The sequence below is a fragment of the Bos taurus genome, chromosome 9 (assembly GCF_002263795.3).
Source record: "Bos taurus isolate L1 Dominette 01449 registration number 42190680 breed Hereford chromosome 9, ARS-UCD2.0, whole genome shotgun sequence".
NCBI lineage: Eukaryota > Metazoa > Chordata > Mammalia > Artiodactyla > Bovidae > Bos > Bos taurus.
Window position 1 is genome coordinate 69,656,820 of NC_037336.1, and position 26,334 is coordinate 69,683,153.

Sequence of the window (26,334 nt, forward strand, 5' to 3'; positions counted from 1 at the left end):
ATAAGGATATGAATTAGGAGACCAATAGTCCAACATGAGAAAGTGCCCATGGGTTTGACAGCATGGACTATGGGCTCTGGGAGGAGAGTCCAGCCACGGTAATACCTCTGGCTTTCAGTCTTTATTACTCAGTCGCAAATTGTGAGCTTTGTACATTTACTAGCAAGCAGTGAGATGTAAACAGAGCAGCAGCCCCAGAGTTCAAGTTGTGAGAACTTGGACATATTAATATGCCAAGGCTTCATTTTCTCAGCTGCAACACATCATGAACCTGGTTTTGCTATTCTCTTGCTATGTGAACACAAAGTAAACTAACTTACATCAGAGGAATTGTTGACCACAGCCCTAACCAGAGCAACAGGAAAGTCTCACCTGATTAGATCTTGGGGTTATTCTATCTCCAGCTCTTAACACATGAAGCTCAGGCTACCTGTTTTCTAAGTTAAAATACGTCATCTTTAGTTATAATGTTCAATATTTGATGAGTAGATTAGATTCCATTTTTGAAAATTATAGCAAATTTCATCATTTAATATAATCTATGTTCCTCCTTCTCCTACTTGTTTTGCCCTTTTAAAAATGTTTTAGATTTTACTACTTTGGAGGAACCCAGTTATTTGAAGGAGAAGACAATGGCAACCCACTCCAGTACTCTTGCCTGGAAAGTCCCATGGACGGAGGAGCCTGGTAGGCTGCAGTCCATGGGGTTGCTAGGAGTCGGACACGACTGAACGACTTCACTTTCACGTTTCACTTTCCTGCATTGGAGGAGGAAATGGCAACCCACTCCAGGGTTCTTGCCTGGAGAATCCCAGGAACGGCGGGGCCTGGTGGGCTGCCGTCTATGGGGTCTCACAGAGTCGGACACAACTGAAGCAACTTAGCAGTTATTTGAAACTAGTTGAAGTAATGTTAAAGTTCCCTTTTAGATAACATGAATAATAGCTTTTTATTTTATGAATGGAAACTGACAAATCATCAGTAAGTCCAGGCACCTTTCTCACAGTGGAGATAGACACAGTCCCCACTAAGGATAGTCACCCAGGCAGAGAGGATGGCAACAGTTATAATCAGGTGTAGCAACTGTTGCAATGGGATCAAGGACAAGGCACAAGGAAACAAAAAGAGGTGATTTCACACTGCGGGCACAAATGCCAGAGAATGTCAGAGAACACTTTCTGGAGGGCCTGACTTCTGCTCTGGGTTTTGAAGACTCAGGATGGGTTAGGCTTCATGCTGTGACATAGGCAGGTTTGCCCAGGCAGTTGTCAATCTGAGCATTGTACAGAGACACTCAGCCCAGAAGATGAGGGAGAGGGGAAATCTAACCCTTGCTCAGCTCAACAAGCCTTGACAGGCTGTGTTTACAGGAGGAGAAGGACCCAGTTTCCTTGCTGGAAGGCACTCATCTGCTTGCCAAGCCTTGAGCACTGGCAGCTTGTGACTTCTCAGAGGTGTTTCTTTCTCTGATTGCTCAGCTCAGAGGAGTGGAGTACTTTTTTTTTTTTTTTTTAAGCCAGTAGGAGCTCTGGGGCAAAGGAAGGTAGAAAGATAGTGTCAGGTTTCCAGGCAGAAGGATCAGACTCCATCAGTTCAAAGTAGATCCATATTTCTAGAGCGCCTAGTGAGTAAAGCTGACCTCTGCACAAAGGGCCTTATTTGTCATGACTAAGGAATGTGACTTTGTGAAGAAAGTAGGAGACCACTCGGAGATAGAAGGTGGCTCAAGGTGAATAGATTGGGATTTGCATTTCAGAGAGCTCACTCCAGCTGCCCTATGGAGGAGGATGGTCAAGTGAGTAGCATGGAGGCCAGTTAGAAAAGTGAAAGTGTTAGTAGCTCTGTCATGTCTGACTCTTTGTGACCCCATGGACTGTAGCCCACCAGGCTCCTCTGTCCATGGAATTCTCCAGGCAAGAAAACTGGAGTGGGTAGCCATTCCCTTCTCCAGAGGATCTTCCTGACCCAGAGACCCTACCAAAGTCTCTTGCATTGCAGGCAAATGCTTTACTACCTGAGCCACCACAGGTCATAACCCATTCTTCAGCATGATGACAGCCCCAAGGGAAGCTATGGAGCCATGGGGGATGGTAAAACTAGTCACTTAGCACACTATTGGGCAAATATGTATGGTGAACTTACGACTTAGATTTTCCAGGAAGTTACTGGCTCACTTTATTCTGTCTCACATTTGTACTCATTAAAACATGTGTTTCCATTTCCAGCAGGGGTATATAGTGTTAAACACATTTGGGTGTGTGTGTGTATGTGTGTGTTATATGGAAGATTCTGAAGTTCAGAGTCAGGATAACCAGTTCAGGTCAGATCCATCATAGCACAGAACAGTGAGAACAGAAAAGAAAAGCGAAGGGAAAGTGACAGATATGGCAGAGGAAGATAGGACTTGGTAACTAACTGGGTATCAGGAGAGGTCTTGCTCAGTGTCCATCTTTGTTGTTATCCAGCTGTGGCAGAGAAATGGGGCCTTGATTTTGACTTTGTTAATTAAACACAGAGAAGAGAAAAGAGAATTTGCTCCAAGAGATTTTAGATAGTCCTTGGAATTTGAGCTAAATTTTGAAAGATAAAATCACCCAAGTGCCAGCTTCCGTTTTTCCATATGTAATTTCCAGAGCCAAATTAGTGTTTGGAACACTTGAACATGAGTAATTAGGAGAACAAATTTCTAAAGTTTTCATTTGGAAAACCATAGAAAATAGAGTTTTTCAAACACTATTTTTGTCTTTTGCTTCCAAATGCAGTTTTGTAATACTAATGTTTTTCTAATGGAGTTGGATTAGGAGTTGGGACTATAAAAACAAACAAACAAAAACTAGATTTTTTTTTTTTCTGAAAACAGAAAAATAAATAAAGGATCAATTTTAGAAAATTTTATCAATGACTTGGTCCAAAAGACCTTTTCTTTCTTTCATTCATGAATACTCTAACTTGCCACACAGAATTTAAAACTGAATTCACCTCAATCAAATAGTTCCAATAATCTTAGGAAAACCAAATATTTATTCAATAAGGATAAAAATATTTTTTAAAACAAGTTTTACCTTCTACCAACAATTTTATTAGAATTAGATGACATTAATTTTAATTTTTATTTCTAATTAATTATTAGAATTAAGATGACATAATTTTAATAGAATTAGAATTAAGATTTATTTTTTATTTTGTGATTATTTTTATTTTTTATGTAAAATGAGTGAGAATCAGTTATGAATTTTTAAAAAGTTGAGTATTTTTAAGACACTAAATTAAAGCCTGTTCTTAAGGCTACAATGTAAATAACCAAAACACTGTGTATGTGAGTGAATGTGTGTGTGTGTGTTTGCCCATGGGGTTCAGTTCAGTTCAGTTCAGTCGCTCAGTCGTGTCCGACTCTTTGCATGGGGAGAAGTCTTTTAAAGCCCAAGTTTGGATACAGTTGACATTTTCCCTTGGGGGCCTACTTTGAGGGCTTTGCAGGTGGCGCTGGTAGTAAAGAACCCACCTGCCAGTGCAGGAGACATAATGAGACCAGGGTTCAATCCCTGGGTCAGGAAGATCCCCTGGAGGAGGGCAGGGCAACCCACTCCAGTATTCTTGCCTGGAGAAGCTCATGGAGAGAGGAGCCTGTCAGGCTACAGTCCATAGGGTCGCAGAGTCAGACATGACTAAAGCAATTCAACATGCACACTTAATTTGAACCAGTATAAAATTGTTGTTGTTCAGTCACTAAGTTGTGTCTCTTTGCAACCCCATGGACTGCAGCTCACCAGGCTTCCCTGTCCCTCGCTATCTCCCAGAGTTTACCAAGTTCATGTCCGTTAAATCGGTGATGCCATTCATCTCATTCTTTACTGCTTTAAATAATTTAGGTTCATTTATCACTATTTTATTTTCAAGTATGAAAACTGCATATAAAATTGCTGCTGCTAAGTCACTTCAGTCGTGTCCGACTCTGTGTGACCCCGTAGACGGCGGCCCACCAGGCTCCCCCATCCCTGGGATTCTCCAGGCAAGAACACTGGAGTGGGTTGCCATTTCCTTCTCCAATGCATGAAAGGGAAAAGTGAAAGTGAAGTTGCTCAGTCGTGTCCGACTCTTCCCGACCCTATGGTCTGAAGCCTACCAGGCTCCTCCATCCATGGGATTTTCCAGGCAAGAGTACTAGAGTGGGGTGCCATTGCCTTTTCCAATAAAATTGCTAATATTGCTCAATTCAAAGATTAAAATGTGAAAATGTAAGCAAAATACAAATGAATTGACTTTTAAAAGTCTTTCAAGTAATAGAACAACCTCCTATGGAAGAAAATCCCAAAAGTTAAATATAAACTCTGAATTTAAAGAATATACTGGCTTTTCCTGCTCAAATGTTATAATGAACTTACCCTGAGTTTTCTCTATCCATATTTTCATATTATTTCCCTAGACATACCAGCCATAAAATTGATATTTCCCCCCAGTTCCAAAGATATATTTTTAAAGTACTGAAATGCTTAAAGAAATATATTAATGAAATTAATCTTAATCACACAGACATGGCTGTGTAAACACTCAAGTAAGCCTGAAGACAAATTTTATAAAAATATGTGACTTTGTTTATCTTTCTCTTAATGTTTAAGAGTCAAACATTTTTAAATTCTATTTATAGATGCTGGAATTCTCCTTCCTTCTTTCCTACCATTCTCTTTGTTCCTCTGTGGCTGTGAATTTGAGCATGAAAATAAATATGTTTACGCTATTGTTGACAGAAAATTTTACTTATATAAAAGCAGAAACCACGTCAAAACCTAGAAAGCTCAGTTTGCAATAAGGTCTCATATCAAAATAGACTGATCACAGTGTAATAATATATTTTTTTATAGGAATAGAGCATATTCATACTGTGGAGGAGGCAACCATGGTTATGACAATGAGTTTAAGAGCATGGAGGTAACAACTTATTGCCTTTTTTAAAACAAATATTTATTGAGCACCTACTTTGTGGCAGACAATGTTTAGGACTCTTGAATACATTTGTGAACAACACAGATAAAGACCTCTGCCCTCGTGAAGTTTTCATTCTAACAGGTGGATATAGACAATTGGCATAACAAAGCAATATGCTTTGCTGATTATCTTGGGAAAATATATATGTGTATATTTGTATTCTTGTCACCTGAAAATAATGGCTTACCCATGTTTGATTCTGTTCTCCTAGTTATTTATATTCTAAAACAATTAGATCTGTTAGACATAATGTAATTAAGTTACCTTTAATTAGAGCAGGAAATGGCAACCCATTTCCATATTCTTGCCTGGAGAATCCCATGGACAGAGGAGCCTGGCAGGCTACAATCCACGGGGTCACAAAGAGTTGGACATGACTGAGTGACTAACACACAAAATCAGCTAAACATAAATAAAAATATTTAGGTCTCTTTATCCTAAAAGTAAATGAGAGATGTATTTGAGAAATCAGTGAGCAAATATAAGTTGTACAAAAATTCAATGCTTAGAAATTTCAACATTTTTTGTCATGTAGTAGTAATATATATGAATGATGATATGAAAGGAGTATAAAAGAATATATGATTTGTGTGATAAATTTCTAATTTCTATCATCCAGATATTGTAGAACTGTGCTGGCATTAATTGTCCACTAATACTTGTATTATCCTGGTTTGTTGACATAGGAGATGCTATGGAAGTAGGTGGATTTAGAAATAAACACAGTATAGATTATACTTGATTGCACTTAGTACAATATCATAGGTAGAAATGATGCAAAAATCATTTTCAAATCTGGAAAGCAGCCAATATTTATCACAACTATAAATAGAATATTGAAAAATTGTGATCACTCCATTGTACACCTGTAACTTATATAATATTGTACAGCAACTATACTTCAATAATAAAAAAACATACAGCAAAAAAAAAGTATGGAAAGCATTCCTTACAGAGCAATAAGATATGAATAGAAGAGTTGTTAAATCATATCTCTTGTCTGTTTTTGAGTTTACATGGCATTTAATAACTGGACTTTTAATGCCTAGGCTATCTTTTTGGCACATGGACCCAGTTTTAAACAGAAGACTGAAGTTGAACCATTTGACAATATTGAAGTCTATAACCTATTATGTGGTAAGTATATCTATATAAATTCAATAATCAAATATGAATTGAGTTTCAAAAATATGAATTTTGAAGTTGGTGATATGCTGATATCACTTCTAGGTGATATCCTAGAAGTAGATGCTCTGCCTTAAGAAGACAGAAAGTAGAAAAAGACGAGGGAGAAATATTTATTAATCAGAATTATTCAGCTATAAGTGTGAGGTTTTTTTAAGTAATGATAAACACTAGACCTTGGGAGTGGAGAAGGAAATGGCAACCCGCTCCGGTATTCTTGCCTGGAGAATCCCATGGACAGAGGAGCCTGGCGGGCTACAGTCCATGAGGTCACAAGAGTCAGACACGATTGAGTGGCTAAACAACAACAGACCTTGGGAGACCAACTTTTCTGTTAGTTACTATATGAAAATTTGATAGAGATTAGATAAATAAAATTACACTTCGAACTTCTCAAAACAGAAATAGCACACCTAAAAACAGAAGTATTTTCTTGTGATTACAGACAGAAAGCTTCTGGAATAAAAGGAGGTAAAAAAAAGTCCTGGTGGATCAGCACTTATTACACTCAATGTTAAAAACCTTAAAGAACTAGAGTTTGGGGAATCTAACCCACCTTCCTGCTGGTATGCTTACCTCAGACCACGCACCACTTAGCAAGACAATGAACAAGCTGCAATTTCACCTTTCACTTTAGGAATTCGTTATCAAATTTGCTCCCAATTGTCACTCTTATTAATCTTGCCACTGGCTTGTGGTAATTGAATGTGACTTAGATACCAAAGACTATCCATTTAAAAAGAATGTGTTGTAGCCTTAACAACTTAAAGTCTTGGTTCCCAAGGCTGAGTTTGTGGTCAGGGCTGCTGGCCCTTTTTAGGGAGGGTTTAAAAGGAAAAAGAGAGGATGGCAGTTCTAGGAGAGATCTCTTTGGGGGCCTCAGCAGGAGCCATGTACAAGGGTATGTTGGTGCAAGATTTGTATGTTCTGTTTTTATAGGGAAAATTATTTTAAGCAGAGTTCACCAGTTTATTACTTTAAAAGTATCTGTACTTAGAGAACTTTCCTATAACTAAGTAAATATACTATAAGTAATATTATAAATTATTTAACTTCTTTAAACTTGTTTTTACTGAAAGGGTGGCTCAGAAGTTAAGGAATCCGCCTGCAATGAAGATTCAATCTGGGTTCAATCCCTGGGTCAGGAACATCCCCTGGAGAAGGAAATGGCAACTCACTCCAATATTCTTGCCTGGAGAATCTCATGGACAGAGGAGCCTGATGGGCTGCCGTCCATGGGGTCGCAAAGAGTTGGACCCAACTGAGCGACTAAGCACACAAAATTGTTCTTACTGAAAGTATAGCTTTTTATGCTGCTGCTGCTGCTGCTGCTAAGTTGCTTCAGTCGTGTCCGACTCTGTGCGACCCCATAGATGGCAGCCCACCAGGCTCCCCCGTCCCTGGGATTCTCCAGGCAAGAGTACTGGAGTGGGGTGCCATTGCCTTCTCAGAGCTTTTTATGCTAGAAAACCATGATATGCTTAAGGCATAAAGTGACCATTTAAGCAAAGATACTTTTCTCTGGAGGAACAGAAACAGTTAATGAATATTCCTGTGGCTCATTTAGAGCAACTGCTTCTATTTTCTAGAAAGACGAGGTAGGTAAATTGAGAAGGAAAGGGAAAGCTGGTAAACCAAACGGCATATACAGCAGAATTTATTAAAGAAATAAATAGCAGGTGTTTGCTTTCTATCATCTTCTGCATAGATGTTGCTGCCTTCTAATTTAAAACTCCTTTAATTTACTTTTTAAACAGATCTGCTACACATTCAACCAGCACCAAACAACGGTACCCATGGTAGTTTAAACCATCTTCTGAAGGTCCCTTTTTATGAACCATCCCATGCAGAGGAATTGTCAAAGTTTTCTGTTTGTGGCTTTACTGTTCCATTGCCCACAGATACTCTAGGATGTTCATGCTCCAGACTACAAACTGTAAGTAATAACTTTATGGATCCATAAGAGTGTAAAGGGCAAGCTCATCTATAACCAGGGTAGCTAACAACCAGGTTTCTAATTTAGCTCAGATATTTACTAAATGAGTATGTGGTTTCTCTGAACTTTATCTGGAAATAAGAACTACATTGCAAGATTAAGTTTTTGAGTATGTTTTATAAACTGGAAAGCACTATTTGGCAATTGTTACTCCATGGTGGGCTATCTATCCCTGATCATTCGAAACAGTGGAATCCTGGGGCTCTCTTTGATTTCCCTCATAAACTACCTCTCCTAAAGCTTAAGAATCATATGGTCAAACTTGGTTATTTCAGAACAATAATATCTAGAGGGGCCAAGGACTGAGATCTAGCATCAGACACACCCACTAGAATAGGTGGTATGTCATCTGATCAGCAGGAAGTCTAGCGTTTTCAGTGGGAGGTATTTGATCAATGCTTGGACACTGGTTGACAGTCAGCACTGGGAAGGTCTTTTTAGAGGTTAAGTGCCAAAGTTAGTTCAGGAGTAGGATTTCAGATTCCTGGAGACCCCCATCAAGGTGAGATTCCAGTGCTAAGAGGGGTCTCCCAAAGGCTAGCAATCAGAACAGGAACTCAAAATACAAGGAGAAAACCCCTACACCTCTGTAGGAATTGAAGCACATGGGTGGGACTGGGATTTCAGAATGGAACTGGAGTGCAGTTACCAGGAGTCTATCAAGCTCAAACTAATGTCAAGGTACACTTGATGCCAAGTTCCAAGGGTGGTTGTAAAGCTAAGTAATCAGTTGCTGCCTCAGGGAAGAATTGTTTCTTACATTCAGGGGACAGGGAAGACTTTCCATTCTCTAATCCTCAAAATAACATTATATCACAGAAATAAAGGCATAAATAAATTACCAACCAAAAATGATTTAAAGGGACAAAAATCTAAGCTTCCTGCAAAAAATCTAATCTACACTGAAGATCAGAGTAAGGGTGTGGGTTTCCTACTGCTCCAGATAACCTCAGTAGAAGTACTATTTAAAGTAATGATAATAAATGCTATGAAGCAGGTGTTTTATTCCCCTCTTTAGAAATAAAGAGGACTCTGAAAAGTAAGGTGAATTGTCCAATGTCACAGAAGCTCAGTCTATCTGACTGGAAAACACAAGTTCTCTGTAAGGAAGGTCCCTTCCTGCTCAAAGTGTGGTCCCAGGATCAACATCTGCTTCACTTGCAAGCTGATTGGAGATTCAGAATCTCAGGCCCTACTGAGCTCAGGTGTACACCGAACCAAAATTTGCACTGAAGCAAGACCCTCAAGGGAGTTGCATGCACATATATTAAAACCTAAGAAGCCCTGGGATGTTGTCATCCCAGCTTAGTAGTTGATTCCAGTCATAGTCAAAATGATCAGCCTTATCAATTTTTTCTTTGCAACTTCCCACACAAAAAATATATTCTTGCAAGTAGTAATATCTCCGTATCTTTAAGTTAGTGAAAGAACTGGAATTTAAACTCAAGTTGCTGCTGCTGCTGCTAAGTCACTTCAGTCATGTCCAACTCTGTGCAACCCCACAGATGGCAGCCCACCAGGCTCCCCCGTCCCTGGGATTCTCCAGGCAAGAACACTGGAGTGGGTTGCCATTTCCTTCTCCAATGCAGGAAAGTGAAAAGTGAAAGTGAAGGCGCTCAGTCGTGTCCGACTTTTAGCGACCCCATGGACTGCAGCCTACCAGGCTCCTCCATCCATGGGACTTTCCAGGCAAGAGTACTGGAGTGGGGTTTGACTTTTTTGTTCAGTAGTAAAACATTTATGCGATCACTACAGAAAGAGTCTTGATACCTTGTAAAACATATGTTGGTACTTTGATTCACTTCTTCCCCATCTCCCACATTATCTTGCAGAATTCTGACCTTGAACGTGTGAATCAAATGCTAGATCTCACCCAAGATGAAAGTAAGTCAGTGGAAACTATATTAAATCTTTGTTGTTTAGCCCTAACAAAACACCATGCTGTCTTTTTGGGCTTCTCTGAAATAAGCTTACAGTCTCTTTTGACCGTGAAGATTTCATTGTCAGTACACAGGAGGGAAAAACGCCACAAATCTAATCACAGCATCACAAGCACGCAGTGGTTACACTGCTTCCAAGGCTGGGACAGCCTCCGTGAAATGGCTGTGCATCACCTACCTCCTCTATTCACTTTCTTAGATGGGAAAAGACAGATCGCCTGGCTTTAAGTCCCGTGTCTACGGCTTGCCAGCTGTGTAACCTGGGCCAGATTACTTATCCTCTCTGTATCTCAGACTTCTCATCTATAAAAATAGTACTCATCTCATGTAACTGTAAGATTAAAAGAGCGGATGAGTAGGAAGAATTTAGAAGTGTCTGGTCTGAAGTAATGTAATTATTAACTGTTATCCCTTTTATTTTTTACTTAAAATTTTTTTTAATTGTGATATAATTGATATATAACATTATAGTAGTTTCAGGTATACAATATAATGATTTGATATTTGTATTTATTGTGAAATGACCATCACAATAAGTCTATTTAACATCTGTCCCCATACACAGTTATAATTGTTTTTCGTGTAATGAGGGTTTTAAAAGATTGCTTTCAGTCAGTTTCAAATGCGAAATACTGTATTATTAACTATTATCAACATGTTATCTTTTAAGTATTCTTGTACCAAACTCTCTAAGCCTGTTTTTGTCATTTGTAAAATGGAAATAGCTATTTTTAGACCTGTTACGAAGATTAAATGAGTTAACATATGTTTGTACTTAGAACAGTGCTTTTCACACAGTAAAAGTTCAGTAAATATGTTGGCTATTTTGATGATCTTCTTATAATCTACTGTTATTCCATGGCATAAATACTTTGCAGGATTTTTAGCCATCAGTGCTTGATGAAATCTAGATTATAATGGCAAACAAAAAAGAATAAATACATTAGGACATACTTTTAATAAAATTCCAATTTCTTTCCTAGGACAATAAGTACAGTAATTAATCTTTGTTATAAGTATGTGCTTTTAAGGCTTTATCTCTTCAAATATGTCTTGTGAACTGTAAGCTGTTTAGCTAAGTAATTTATCTAAGCCTTAGTTTCATAATTTGTAGAATGGAATAATAACACCTACCTCATTGGGTTGTTGTTAGATGCAAAGAGGTTAAATAAGTAAAAGAGTTACCAGCTGCTGCTGCTAAGTCACTTCAGTTGTGTCTGACTCTGTGCGACCCCATAGACGGAAGCCCACCAGGCTCCCCCATCCCTGGGATTCTCCAGGCAAGAATACTGGAGTGGGTTGCCATTTCCTTCTCCAATGCATGAAAGTGAAAAGTGAGAGTGAAGTCACTTAGTCATGTCCAGAGTACCTGGAAAATAGTAATCCATCAGAGATAGGTGGTTTGTATGCATAGACCCCATAGACAGGCTCCTCTGCCCGTGGAATTCTCCAGGCAACAATTATTTACTGCATTGGGTTGCCATTCCCTTCTCCTGGGTATCTTCGATATTGAACCTGGGTTTCCTGCATTGCAGGCAGATTCTTCACCATCTAAGCCAAGAGCTCAGAGCCAGGCTGTGCAATAGAAACATTTGCTAATTTCACATTTTTATTTTATGTTATTTTTATTTTAGTAACAGCAACAGAGAAACTAAATTTGCCATTTGGGAGGCCCAGGCTTATACAGAAGAACAAGGAGCCCTGTCTCCTTTATCACAGGGAATATGTCAGTGGATTTGACAAAACTCTCAGGATGCCGCTTTGGAGCTCATATACGGTCCCTAAACCAGTAAGTCCTTGTGTCCGTTGGTCCACAGAGGCTGGAAAGAAATTGTAGTTTGTTTGGTTTTTCTTTCAGAGTGATACTATTTTTTAATTTATTTTTTATATTGGACTATAATTGCTTTACAACGTTGTGTTAGTTTCTGCTGTACCACAATGTGAATCAGCCATATGTGTACATACATCCCTTGCTTCTTGAACCTCCCGCCCAGCCCCCACATCCCACCCCTCTCGTTCATCAGAGAGCACTGGGCTGAGCTTCCTGTCTAGTTGAGCTTCCAACTAGCTGCCTGTTTTACACATGGTAGTGTATATGTGTCAGTGCTACCTTCTCAATTCATGCCACCCTCTCCTTCCCCTGCTGGGTCCACAAGCCTGTTCTCTACATCTGCGTCTCTCTCTATCCCTGCCCTGCAAACAGGTTCTTCAGTTTCATTCTTCTAGATTCCACATATGTGTTAAGATATGATATTCGTTTTTCTCTTTCTAACTTACTTTACTGTGTTTGACAGACTCTAGTTTCATCCACATCACTACAAATGACCCAATTTGTAGTTCTTTGACATTTTAAATGCTGGATTTTGATTTCCAGCAGAGAGACCTAAAGGAGTCCCCTGGGCCTGTGACTTGTAAGACAGTGTCCCAGGTTTTACTTACAAGTTCTTGCAGGTGCTACATGAGTGCAAAAGAGGGATACTTGGTGTTTTGCTTGAAGAAAGCAGAGTGTTTACAGGCCAGTTGGCCAACTGGTATGGCAGACAGAAAAAAGATTTCAAAGAAAAGCAACAGGAAGTACAGAGGCACACGTTTCACTTGGTATTTCCCAAGTATTGGTGGGTGTGCCTAAGAGGTGATGGTAATTTATTTATAAAAGGTTTTGTTATTTATTTGATGACTTTAAAATACTATACTATCTGTTGTATACCTGGGTAGGTACAATAAACATAATGTGATTAAGAGGTAATTTTCTCCTATAGGGTTTAGCACTCTAAGAAGTCAGGCTAGAGTTATATGAATATAATAGGAGTCAGACCTCTCCAGATTGAAGTTGAGAATCCAATGGTTTAAATCCTCTTTTCTTTTTTACTATTTGGCAAACTCCTTTTCAATTAATGTCACTGGGACAATTGGCTTCCATAAGAAAAAAAAAAATCTCAGCTCCTTACTTGACATCATATACAAAATTAAATTACTGGTGAAATTCTAGACCCAGATGTGAACAGCAAACCCATATTTTCTCTTGTGTATATGTCTATGGCCTTAGGATAAGGAAGGAATTCGTAGTACATAGAATAACAACAAAAACTAAAATAATTCAAAGGAAATTGATTAATTTACATTAATGTGTGGCAAAAAACTAAGTTATGGATGGATTTGCATTGCATATAAGAAACAAATGATGACCATAACAGGAGAAGGAAATGGCAACCACTCCAGTATTCTTGCCTAGGAAATCCCATGGACAGAGGAGCCTGGCAGGCTACAGTCCATGGGGTCACAAACAGTTGGACCTAACTTAGTGACTAAACCACCACCATAAGAAATAAGTGATGAGTATACAGAATAGTAATTAGGATCCAGAACAGGCAGTAAATTTCTGCCAATAAACAAGAGAATCACAAGCATTGTACTTAATAAATGGGCAAAAGATATGGACCAAGCAATTGAACTTCATTAACAATTAGGAAAAAATAAATAAAAGCAAAAATCAATCTGCCAAAAATTAACCCAAGCACTCATTCATGGCAGAAATGGTTTTATTTAAAGCATTCCCCAGGACCATACAGCTGCCCAGTAAATGTTTACTGAGTGAATACACTGGATAAATTAATCCCAACCATTATTTTTAAAGAGCTAAAGAGAAAGCAGTATTTCCAACCAGACTCCCAACCAGAAAGATAAATAATCAGGAAGCTATTTTTGTAGAGAAAATTGGTATTTTAGATACAAAGACTCTGATGACAAACCCCTACTATTACTGTTCTTGCTAAGGGTTCAGATATTCCATCTCTTTTTATGGAAAGGAAGCGATTGGTGGTATCCAGTTTATTTACTCTTCTTGTTCCAATTCAAGATTTTTGGAGAAAAATAAGCATATTTTCCCACAACTAATTAAGGCTTTATGTGTCCTCAACGCCAACTCTCCTGCTGACAATGGTTTAATTGTGGCCAGTGGTAGACAAGCACTCATGTTGTTTTCCAATATGGGCAAATATTTCACAAAGTTGCCTGAGTTCATATGTATGGTTAATGGTGACATCAATTTCTTAATAGGCACAGTGTTCATTTATTTGTGATTTTCATACAGTGAACATACTGTGAAGCATATTATGAAACAAATATGAAGTTATTCATTCCTTAAAATAATTTCTGTTGTTTTTGATTTTGAGAGGGGCAATATGTTCATGGCCAGTTTTATTAGTCAGTTTTCTTTTGAAAAATCTAGGTACCTGGGATTATGTGGTGGTAAGGAGAATGTTTATGTTTCTAATACTTTCCCCTGCTGTCTTGCATTCCTGAATTTATATGAGCTTTAGCGGAAACCAGAGGCAGAGAGATTTTAAGTGGGCTCAGACTAGGAGTTCAGTACAATTCTTTTTTTGTTATTGTTTTAAAACGAGCGTCTTTGTTACCCAAAGTTCCTGTCCTTTCACTGGTACCACAGAACTTCTTGTGTATTTCTCCCTCCATGTGACAGGATGGAATTCTAGCAATTTTCTGCTTTCTAATTCAGAAATTACTCTGTTAGTATGTTGTGGTTCAAGATAATTACATACAAGGATGTTTTGAGATTCACATAAAAAATGTTGTAAATCAGCTCTGTGTTTTAAAAATCAGACTTTAAATAAGCACTTTTTGGAGCGTGGACCCAATTGGCTTGTGTTTTTAAGTTTTATGGAGCTTTTGTTTTTCTGTGGCTTTGGTGGGTTTTCTAATTGTTATTATTATCTCAGAAGAGTTTTGGGGAAGTAGTTGTGATTTGAAATCAAGGTCCTAGAGCAATTGTTTCAAAACTGTTAAGGTTGCTCAGACTGTATAAGGATTTTGCTTCTGTGCTTCCTCAGTAGGAAGATGTAAAGTGTTTGTTTTTCTTTGTTGCTAGGTAGAAAATTTAAAATAATAGCAAGAATTACAATTATTATTTAGCATATAGAATTCAGAAATTGAATATGAAGTCAAAAGGCTTTTTTAGAGAAGAAAATCTAGCACAGTTTCAAAGATATCTTCCCCTGCCTATATATAGGGTAAAGGAGATATATATATATATATATATATATATATATATATATATACACACACACACATATACATATATATATATATACATATACACACATACATGTGTATACATATGTATATATTTCCAATGATGGAATTTTTACAAAGCCTTTTTTGTTTCTAAAGCTTGTTAGCACTGATATTATAAATTGTGACCCAAATATGTTGTGAGTCTTTAAAAACTAGGGACATTGTTGTGTATTGCAAAAGATTTTTTTTGAACTGTAATAAGTATTTTTCCCTATAGAAAAAAAAAAACACGACCAGAAAAATAATTTTAAAATGTGTATAATTGTTATTCTTACCATAAAGCAAGACAGCAGTTCTTCCATCTTCCTAAAATATGTTTTAGCTTTGACATTCAGCCTACAGATAAGGAGAGTTTATAATTTCAATAAAAATAATTTTATCCCTTTTTAAGTTCTGCTTTGTATTCATGCCCGACTAGAAATGAAAGTATCTTACTTTCCTGTCTGTGTTCATCATCTACTTCCCTTGAAGAATTTTGAGAGCTAAAGAGTTCAGATTTCATCTCAGTGTCTGAGTTCTATTTATTGTTTTCCTGACTTTCTATCCTCTGACTTAAAAAAACTCTAAGGAACTCAGAAAAGGTGGCAGGATGAAACATCAACTCACAATATCCTGGGTGTCTATATGGTTTACTGGTTTAGCTGTAAGTCTCCCTGGTTCTCTCACTTTGTAACATCTTTTTTTTGACCATACCTAGTGGCATGCAGAACTTCCCTGACCAGAAATTGAACCTCTGCCCCCTGCAATGGAAGCATGAAGTCTTAACCATTGAACCACCAGGGAAGTCCCTACATCTTTATGTGCCCCTTTCTACCAAGTAAAGAAAACTGGTCATTCAGAATTGTTCATTATATGTTTTTGAAAGAATATGAACAAATGCTTTTAGCATTCTAGTATCCATCACCAGAAGGACAATGAAATAAATGGTGAGAGTGGATATACTGTATCTAAAACAAATACCTTCATATTTCTTAATCTGCTCCTTGTATTGGTGGTTATATCACTGAGGAGCTTCCTAATAAAGGAAGAAATATATTTGAGGCTTCATCTCAAATGTGCATCTCAAAATGTTTTTATTCTAAATAATATGCATAATTATGGAATAGCTTTAGAATTTTAGAAATATGTTTTCTTCAAAATTAATAAGATATTAGACTTCTAATGTTTTTATATGCTTCTCCCTTTCTTCTATCTCTTGTTTTTAATTCACTTTTTGAGAAATAGCTGCAATTTCATTTTCTAGAGCTTACTGAAAATTTTATTTCTGCTGTCATATTTTTAAATCCCAAGAGCTCTTTCTGTTATCTCTTTCCTTTTAAAATGCTTTCTGCTCTTTCTTTATGATAACATATATACACTCATCTATCTAAGAAGAGAGTTTTCTTCTACTCTCAGCATTGTCTGTTTTTCTTCTTGGTTTCTCTTCCCAACCCCATTGAATATATCTGATTGTCCTTGGCTGTCAGCTCACATTTTAATGGTGAGACACCAAGCTACAGGGCTGGGGCTTGCCAGCTGATAGGCTTCATTATAGATTAATTAGAAGGACCAGACATCTTGTTGGAGACTCTCAATTGTATCTAACTTTATTTTCAGGCTGGTTTGTTTTCCAAAGAAAGGACACTTCTAATCTGAATCAACATATACAGGGATGATGAGACTGGAGGGAATCTTACCGTTCAGTACATAGATTTTTAAATTTAATTCCATTGCTGTGTAGGTGTGCTTTGGCCTGGTTGTCCTTCTGGTTCAACCTCTCCAGTGAGCAAACATTCTGTCTGGCCTCTTTTACAGACTTTCAATCTATCCTCTTCTTTCCAAATTTACACACATCCCCTGTCGTTAGGAGACTCCCAAGCTCTACGCTTCTGGTGTTCTACAGTAAGAATCAGCTTCTTTGGGCTTTCCCCAACCACAGGCTCTTGGTTTTCAATGTTCACTGGTTTACCAAGTCAAGGTTACAGTAGTAAACAAATATGTTTCTTTAACTTCCTGTTTCTGAAAAGATTTTATCACCTCTTATGTGTCTTTATCATTACTGTTCTTTTAGTAGGATTTCAGAAGGAAGCAAAGATAAATGTTTGTGTACAATCGAGTTGAGAAATTACTCAGCTTCTGTATGGTTTTTTCCAACTGGAGTACTGCAGTATGTTCTCCACCTGTCCTTCCCCTCATCATCTCCTATCTGCTCTATATCTCATCTTGGGGATAGCACACAGTGTAACTTGCCTTTTCCTTTGTTAACTGATCTTGTGCATTTTATTTATTTCCCCCCAACTTTATTGAGATATAATTGACATATAACATTGTGTAAGTTTACAATGTGTACAATGTGATGATTTGATATATGCCTATATTATAAAATAATCACCACATATGTTTTAGAGGTAGTCGTGATTTAGTCACTGAGTTGTGTCCACCTCTTGCAACCCCCTCGTTAGACACCATAGCTAATTTTTGCTTTTAACACAATATAGTGAATAGAGGAAGAGCATTCTAATTTAATTTAATCTTCTCTTTTATAAATTGCAAAATAATTTTTTAAAAAATAAGTATGCAGTGGGCAATAGAGAGCTTATGAATAAAAATCTCTGAAAAATTTAAATGAATAGCAAAATGTTTATATACTCATAATTTTTTGCTAATAAAAATATGATTATATAATACTATATCACCTTAAGTACTTAGGTGGCACATTTAGAGGATACCTGCTAGTAAATAAATTATTGTGTTATTCTCTAAATAAAGTTGCAAAGAAAATTTAAAAAAATTCTTATATTTCATAATCAATAAAGCATAGCTACAAATTTATTAAAGTTCCCAATTAAGTAAATTCATACAACTATAGCTTCTTTAAGTTAATCTTAGGTTAACTAGAAGTTCTTGTTCAATTGAAGAATACTATTCTTAATTCTATCTATATTTTTAAAATAAATTGTTTATATTTATTTTAAATTTTTAATTGCAAGCACAATATAAATTACCACCTAAAAGTTAGATCCCAAAAAGGATTTGGATTTTTAGCAGTAGCTCTCATTACTTCTCTGTACTCAGTTCAGGTTTTATTCTGCAAATAATCCTTTCCAAAGTGTATTTGATTTGCCCTCCCTGTGTCCCTAACCAGAAGGGAACCACAGAAGAAAACATTGCTGAAGACATCCATTTCCATCGCTTGCGTAGACCTGATTCACTAAGAAAATAGGAAAAGGTTAAATGAAAAACATTCTAGGGAAGTTACAAACCATATAAGGGGATGGGTGAGCCACACGTGGGCGTCATTTTTTTTCTTCTCTTCTTTCTTTCAACAGGGAGACACATCGCCTCTTCCTCCCACTGTCCCAGACTGTCTGCGGGCTGATGTCAGGGTGGCTCCTTCTGAGAGCCAGAATTGTTCCTTCTCTTTAGCAGACAAGAATATCACCCACGGCTTCCTCTATCCTCCTGGTTTGTATAACTCTTTTTTAGAGCAGCAGCTTAGAAAGCCCTCATCAGCTGGATGTGGGCATGTGCCTTAAACATATGCTCCCCACCAAAACTACCTGCTTGGGCTAAACTAGCTGCCCAGGAGGCTTCCAGTGGTTGTGGGTCAGCCTGGAGCTATAATAAAAACTAATAAATTTTGCAGTGGGAACCACACATCAGCTCTGATCTGGCCCAGATGTTCAGAGAGTTCGGCAGGTTTAAGTTTAATTTTAAAACTGAAGTCTCTTTGGAGAAGGACACAAGCATCTATAAAAACAATTTTTTCTCCTGATGACTGGCCAAGCTAAGGCTTGCATGGAGAATGCAGCTGTGCGTATGAAGACAAATTAGCCTGGAATTTGGGCCTTTTGCTCACGCTGTATACCCAACAGCTTTAAACTGTGGATTAAGCAGCTGAATGAACTTGAAATATTTTTTCAGAAAGCTTTTCTCTTGGGAACATGCAAAAGCTAGTGTGATTTTTATAAAACTCAAATCTCTTCTCTGTTCAGCAAGGGTTGTCATTTCCTTAATTTACTCAAGAGATTTTCAACAATTTTAACTTCTGGGAAAGGGTTTTCTCCAGATATTTGGCTTCGGTTTTCTGGAAGCCATAACCAAAGAGGTTACTTTAGAGATTTATAATTCAGAGATTCTGAAGCTTACAGTGGAGGAGAAAAGGCTCAATGAAAGCAAGTATCACATTGATGTAAAATTCCTAGCAGAAGTAGGATAATAAACTGATGTATCTTACTACAATCTCTAGAGACAATTAGAGCTTCATCAAATGTATGTAAACCCTAGGACAAATCTTAAATAGTTGCAACATTTGATCAACAAAAATTTTTAAATTCAGCCTTAAAATAGTGTCTGTTAAGCCTTAAGATACTGGTTGATTTATAAATGTTTGCCTTGATAAGGAAATAAAATTAAAAGCTAAACAGCTTGTCTCAAAAAATATTAAGGCTAGAATGAAACTCCCTTCTAATTTTCCATTACAAATTCTGTTAGCAGTTCCATTCTGGGCAAATTCTTATTTTTCTCTGAAAAGAAGATAATGTTTATTGACTTTCCAACTTTCAGAGTTTAATTTAAAAAGTAGAAAAGTCATAGAGGATCTGAGGACTGTGAACAGCATGTGAAATCTTAAAGAAAAAAGCCAAAATCTCTTGCTTCTCTTTGCCTTTCGGTGCCCATATATTGGCCTTTCAATAGAGTATTAGTTAAGGTAGCCAAGTGCAGTTTAAATGTAAATAGTGTTATAAGAAACACTCATAGGCTTGCAGGAATTTAAATCCTCTCAATATTTCAGTGAGAGATGCTATGAGACAAATGAAGCACAGAGGGACATAGCATATTGCCCAAGTGGATCAGCTGTGGGCAGCAGAGCTGGGATTCCAACCCCAGGAGTCTGGGTCCAGAGTACACACACCCAGCACACACTCTGCTAGACGTCATGTCCATGAGTCTTCAAAGCCAATCATTTGTGGTGCTGTCAGCAGTCTTCCTTGAGTTAAAACTCTCTTTCTTAAGAAAATTTTATTTTGGAATAGTTATTTATCACAGCATTATTATCTTATGTATATTCAATAATGATGCTTTCCTATCAGTATTATATTTGCTTTAGAAACTGGTGTAACAAATTATCCACAGACTCAATGGCTTAAAGCAACAGAGCTTTATTTATTCTTTCAAAGTTCTAGAGGCCAGAAGTCTGAAATCAGGGTGTCAACAGGGCCACATTCTCTTCCCGGGAGAGAATCTAGGGGAGGATCCTTCTTTAGGTCTTCCAGCGTCTGGGGGCTCCAGGTGTTACTTGGCTTGGAGCTAAATCAGTCAGTCTCTGCCTCCATCTTCACATGGCCTTCTCCTCCAAATCTCTCCTCTTTTCAACCCTCCTTTTCTTTATAAGGATACCAGTCACTAAAGGGCTTCTCTGGTGGCTCAGCTGGTAAAGAATCTGGCTGCAAGGCAGCAGACCAGGGTTCAATCCTTGGGTCGGGAAGATCCCCTGGAGAAGGAAATGCAATCTACTCCAGTACTATTGCCTGGGGAAGTCCATGGACAGAGGAGCCTGGTGGGCTACAATCCGTGGGTCCCAAAGAGTTGGGCACAAGTGAGCAACTAAAATGTTCACTTTCTTTGTAAATTCAGTATAATCTTATCTTGAAGCCTTAATTTAATTACATTTGTGAAGACACTATTTTCCTACCTATCACCTTCTGAGGTGATGGGACGATAGGACATGGACATATCTTCTTGAGGGTCACCAACTGTCTGCAAGGTATCAGATGCATAAGACTGCTTGAATTATGAATGACGTCTACCAGAGAGTGCTTTGTGACTCTGTGTTTTGTGTGTTAATAAAGTTACATTAATATGTAATAATAATAGGCCTATTATATAGAATGCTATATTTTCTTTTGTAGCTGGAGTTAACAAGATTTATTTGTTTTGCAGCAAATAATAGAACTTCCAATAGTCAATATGATGCTTTAATTACAAGTAATTTGGTCCCTATGTATGAAGCATTCAAAAGTAAGTATATACTTAGATTATTAATTTTAGTGACTCTTTGAACTCTTATGAACTAGACACATCCTTAACTGAAATTTGTTTCTGTTATTAGTCATTTTGTTCTTATGTTTTAAATAATAATAGAAATAATAGAAATAATAGAAACAGGAAGGATATATAACTTATATTCTTTTCACAAAAGAATTAATTAAAAGAGATAATTATAAAATAAAACCTTAAAAAATTGTACACATTTGTATTTATATATATACAATCGTATGTAATAATGCAAATGTATTATTTCTATACAAAATAAAATTTTTCTAATACTCACCATAAGTAAATGAAATGTGTTCGTCCTGAGTCATAATTAAAAAAGCAGTATATACGTTCTGACTATTGTTTAATACTGTCTCCAAAGCAATTCAGCCCTAGGAAGTCCTTTGGAGACATATTTAACTATAATTTCAAGACTGCAACTATATCAACAACAAAACCTACCATGGATGTGGCTGTTTAGTTTTTCTGCTTAGACTGTTTGCAGAATTCCTCAATGACCACTGACAAGTATCGAAGTAGAATTGGATGCTATTTAAATGTACCTGTTTATAACAGAAAATATTTCCATGTTCAATAAAGGTAGATATTTTAAGCACTTTATTCCTTTATTTTTAGCCATGTGGAATTACTTCCATAGTGTTCTCCTTGTAAAATATGCTATGGAAAGAAATGGAGTCAATGTGGTTAGTGGACCAGTATTTGATTATGATTATGATGGCCATTTTGATGCTCCAGATGAAATTGCAGAGTAAGTAATTTGAAACCAAATGGACATTTTGATTTAGCAATAGGGTATCATAAGGGGAAACCTAAATATTTTAAATTAAAACTCAGTATTCTATTATATAACATATTTATGTAGAGATATAATTATTGACTATTTTCAACTAGTCTATCAAAGACTTCACAAAATTTTTATATGGTAAAGACTTAAACCAACAGGCAAAGAAAATAATGTCCAGGAAAGGTTTATCAAATTTTTTATTTGGAAAATTTCTAAACTAATGAGAAAGGAAAACAGTTTTGTCGCAGCTAAGGAAGTAGGGAATGCTCACTGTGCTATCAGAAAGTACAGAACCAGTTCAGCAATAAATAAAAACAATCAAGAAGTGACTATTCAAAATATTGCCCAATAGTTCAAATAGTGGATGATTCATGAAAGTATCTCACAGGAGAGATTATAGGTGTCCTGTAGAAAACTAGTCCTATTTATCTTTATAAACTTTATATTTACAACTATCTTTGTAAACTAAGCTGTATATTTCTGTACTAAACCTGGTCATATAGATTGCTAGGAATTACTCCTGAATCCAGGACACAGGAACAGGAGTTGAAGTGTCATCCATGATTTTTCTATTATCAAAATAGACTGTACTAAGCTATGGTAATGTCTAAGCCTAGACTATGTAAAGCAATGATCTCTACTTATACCTTCTGATAAGATAACATTTATGACCACTAATTAAGCTTGTCACCTTTTAAATTTTGTTTGCCTTGTCCTTATGTCAGTGTTTATTGATCCTGTCTTTCTCCATTTAATAATTCTAGCAAATGCTTTGATAGCACTTTACTCCATGCTAGGTATGCTTCTAAGCATTTACAGATACTTTATTTAATCTGAGAAAGATCCTCATGTTAGATCCCATTAGCTCCCATTTAGAAAAAGAAACTGAAGCACAGAGAGGTTAAGAAACTTGTGTAAGTTCCACAGCTAAGTAGTGAAGCCAGAACCCAGGCAGTCTAGCTCTGATTCTAAATCACAGTAACATAGTTATACCAGTTATACTGTACTTATACCAGTTCATTTTCCTTTTAGTGGACTCACACTAATAGCTTACCTTTATTTTGCACTTGAAACTTTTAAAGGCACTTTTATATTTATTATCTGAGACTAAAGGACTGTCAGATCAGCTGTATGAATTTATCCCTGTCTATGCTGTGAAAATGGTACCACAGGATCACCTCCGTGTTAAAGTTGAGTAAACTTAGAAAGTCATAGAATATTAGAGGATTAGTACACATCCAATGTCTAGTAGAAGTGTGCAGCTAGTCTTGGAATCCCAGATCCTTCATTCCCAGCCCCTGCTGTATTAGGAAATGTCACTAGAAAGTATAAAGTCAACAAAACTAGGAGGCAGAATATCATGCTCTTGCTTTTCTTTGTGTTCTAATATTTTCCATGATAGAATGACCAAGCTTGGACTTCTGTAAATCTTGATTCTGGCTCAATAAGGCTTAAAAATGTGTGATAAGATTTTATATTTTCTATTTATTTACTTTCTTTAGGTATAATTTTACCTTGGTGTTTCTTTAAAAAAAAAAAAAATATATATATATATATATATAGACACATAATCTTCAGAAGCAAAAGTATAATAACATCAAATGTTTTCAATTATGCTTTTAGCTATGCAGTCAACACCAGTGTTCCCATCCCAACGCACTACTTCGTGGTGTTGACTAGTTGTAAAAACCAGAGCCAAACCCCTGATGCCTGCACTGGGTGGTTGGACGTCTTACCCTTTGTCATCCCTCATCGACCTACCAATGTGGAAAGTTGTCCTGTGAGTATGCCCCCAGAGAGGCCCTGGGCCCAGAGAAAATGATTCATCAGAGCTCACCTGGCCTTTCAGAAAGTGGTTCTGACTACAGTACATATTTTAGGTGTTTCCTAGGTTAGAGTTGTACTAAATGTGACCTCATTTTTGAACTTTCCCTTAGACTACTGATCTCTATGTAATTAACATTAATTTAAACATGAATATTTAAATATTAATGTAAACATTCATATGCTTACATGAACATGTGTTTATCTATGCTTGTCATATATATTTTGTTTAGATGTATTTTACTCACATTCACTAATAAGGGAAGGGTTGTAGCTTATTAATCTTTTATTCTGAATGCATACCTTAAGGTTCTGTCCCAATGTTGGCACGAAATTAATGCTTCTCAAGTGACTATGTAAATATAAAAATCCCATCAACTTGAAATGTGAGGTCCAAAAATATATATATATATTATGTATATATATACTTTTTCCTAAATATATACATATATTTACAAAATAAGTTGGTTCAAATGACATTCCTTGTTTAATAACATGTTTTAGGCCACTTCAAAATCTTGTGGATCAAGGCAAATTACATGTAAATATTTACTTTGACTTCATATATGTTCTTCATAGAAAAAATATCCATCCTGGTAATTGGTCTTTACTGAAGTCATTCAACAAATATATTGAATACCTTGTAACTGCACAGTATCATGACAGATACGTTTTAGAATGCACCAAGGAGGAATATATTGTCTCTGCCCTCAAGGAGTTCATATATAACTTTGATATGTAAATTATATATGTAAATGAGATGCAGACACACTAATGGGTTACTTGATCATATAAGAATTATTTTAAAAATTAGAAAGTAAGAGACACTACAAAGTTAGGATTCATTGCCAAATAGTGTTATATGTTTCAAATTTGAAACACATCTAGCTGGAATAATCAATAATGGTTACATAAACTGAGATGGAAGTAAGGCCCTAAAAGATGGGCATCATTTGAACAGAGTGAAAAGATTAGAAAGACTTTTCCATGGAGATAATTAAGGGAGGGACTTGGTAACTGCCTGGATGCAAGAGCCAAAGGAAAACGGAGAGTCAAAGCTGAATTCGAGATTTTAAATGTAGACAATTAGGAAAAAGGGAAGTTAGGAATGAGAACTATTTTGGCAGGTAGGTAGGATAATTAAGAGTAGGCACATCTGATTTGTAGAAATGGGCGTTCACATGGAAAATCCCATGGGCTATTACGGATGGATTAAAGCTTAAATTCTAGGCCAGGTTGAGATTCCTCTCTATTCTTTCAGGTATTGAACACGTTAACTGCCCTCACCATGCTGTGTACTCTGGGCAATACACAAAAAAATCAGACATGAATTATAGCAAAAAAAAAAAAAAAGGCTCATAGTCTAGCACTGAGAAGCCTAGTCAAACAGAGAAAAGAAAAGTAAGTGGCACAAAGAGGGACAGGTAAAATTGTTGTAGGATCTCAAAGGAAAAATACTTTCTGGTAAGGAAAGCAACATTCTAGTTGAGTCTTGAAGATAGGATTTGAACTTGAGTGTTTGATGGTTGCTTTCACTGACTAGAAATGGAGGGCAAAGGTCAGAGGCTAAGCAATGGATCACTCACAGTCCTAGAACTATGAAGAGTTTCCAAACAAGAAGCTATCAGGAGATGTTGTATAGTTGAAACTCTTCCTATTTGTCTTGTCAGAAGTTTATTTAGTTGAGACAAGGGGAAGCTGCTATTATGCACTTCCTCTTCTAGTGGCAGACTTTGGTGACTGATACTCTTGGTGTGATACTCTTTTCCACTCAATCAGGAATAAATAGTTCTTTATCATAGAGGTTCTAGGTAGCCACTCATAATGGGTGTGCAAAGAAGAAATTATTTGCTATCCCTGGTTTAGGCCCTTATTACCTTCTATTAGGACCTTTTGAAAATGAATTTTAAGTAGTTTCATTGTCTCCTGTCCTTTTCACCTTTACCTCTGTATACTACGACCAAGTTCCTCATCTTAAAATTTAGCTTTTCATTACGAGTATTTTCTCATCCGCAAACTTTGCTTATCTATCTACCCTGAATAAAAGTACTGTACAAAAACAGCAAAAATCCCTCAGCCTGTACTTAAGGCTTTTCCCAATTTACCCTCAGTTGACTTTGCAGACCCAAGTTCCAGGCCAACTGAAGTTCTTGAAATTACTTGACCAGCGCTCAGGTTTCCCTACCTCCATGTCCTTGCTCATGAGCTTCTCTCTTCTAGAATGCCTTTCTTCGCTATCTGCTAAAAATTCCACCTACACTTCAAGGTGAAGCACAAATGGTACAAAGCTTTTCCCCTGCATCCACAGGGGAGACGTTCTCAAAATTAATAAGGCATCATTTCTATTGACTAAGACATGAAGACCATTAAGCAGGACATATTCCAAGATTTTAAAGAATTGACAGGATAGTAATCAGGGCATGACGTTGGATAAACAGAACTATGAGACGTAATATGATGAATATGAAACAAGCTATGATTATAAGAGAGGC

The 26,334-nt window shown here is 36.8% G+C and overlaps 1 protein-coding gene across 1 annotated transcript in view; it reads left to right on the top strand.

Annotated features, from left to right (window-relative positions):
- ENPP3 (ectonucleotide pyrophosphatase/phosphodiesterase 3) overlaps window positions 1–26,334 on the top strand; it is an 88,277-nt gene that overhangs the window by 57,791 nt on the left and 4,152 nt on the right. The window contains exons 16-24 of the mRNA NM_001075923.2: window positions 4,860–4,926; window positions 6,033–6,120; window positions 7,926–8,104; window positions 9,997–10,048; window positions 11,739–11,893; window positions 18,504–18,639; window positions 21,118–21,195; window positions 21,850–21,982; window positions 23,642–23,798. Of these exons, the coding sequence (NP_001069391.1) occupies window positions 4,860–4,926; window positions 6,033–6,120; window positions 7,926–8,104; window positions 9,997–10,048; window positions 11,739–11,893; window positions 18,504–18,639; window positions 21,118–21,195; window positions 21,850–21,982; window positions 23,642–23,798 (1,045 nt within the window). The remainder of the gene's footprint in view (window positions 1–4,859; window positions 4,927–6,032; window positions 6,121–7,925; window positions 8,105–9,996; window positions 10,049–11,738; window positions 11,894–18,503; window positions 18,640–21,117; window positions 21,196–21,849; window positions 21,983–23,641; window positions 23,799–26,334) is intronic.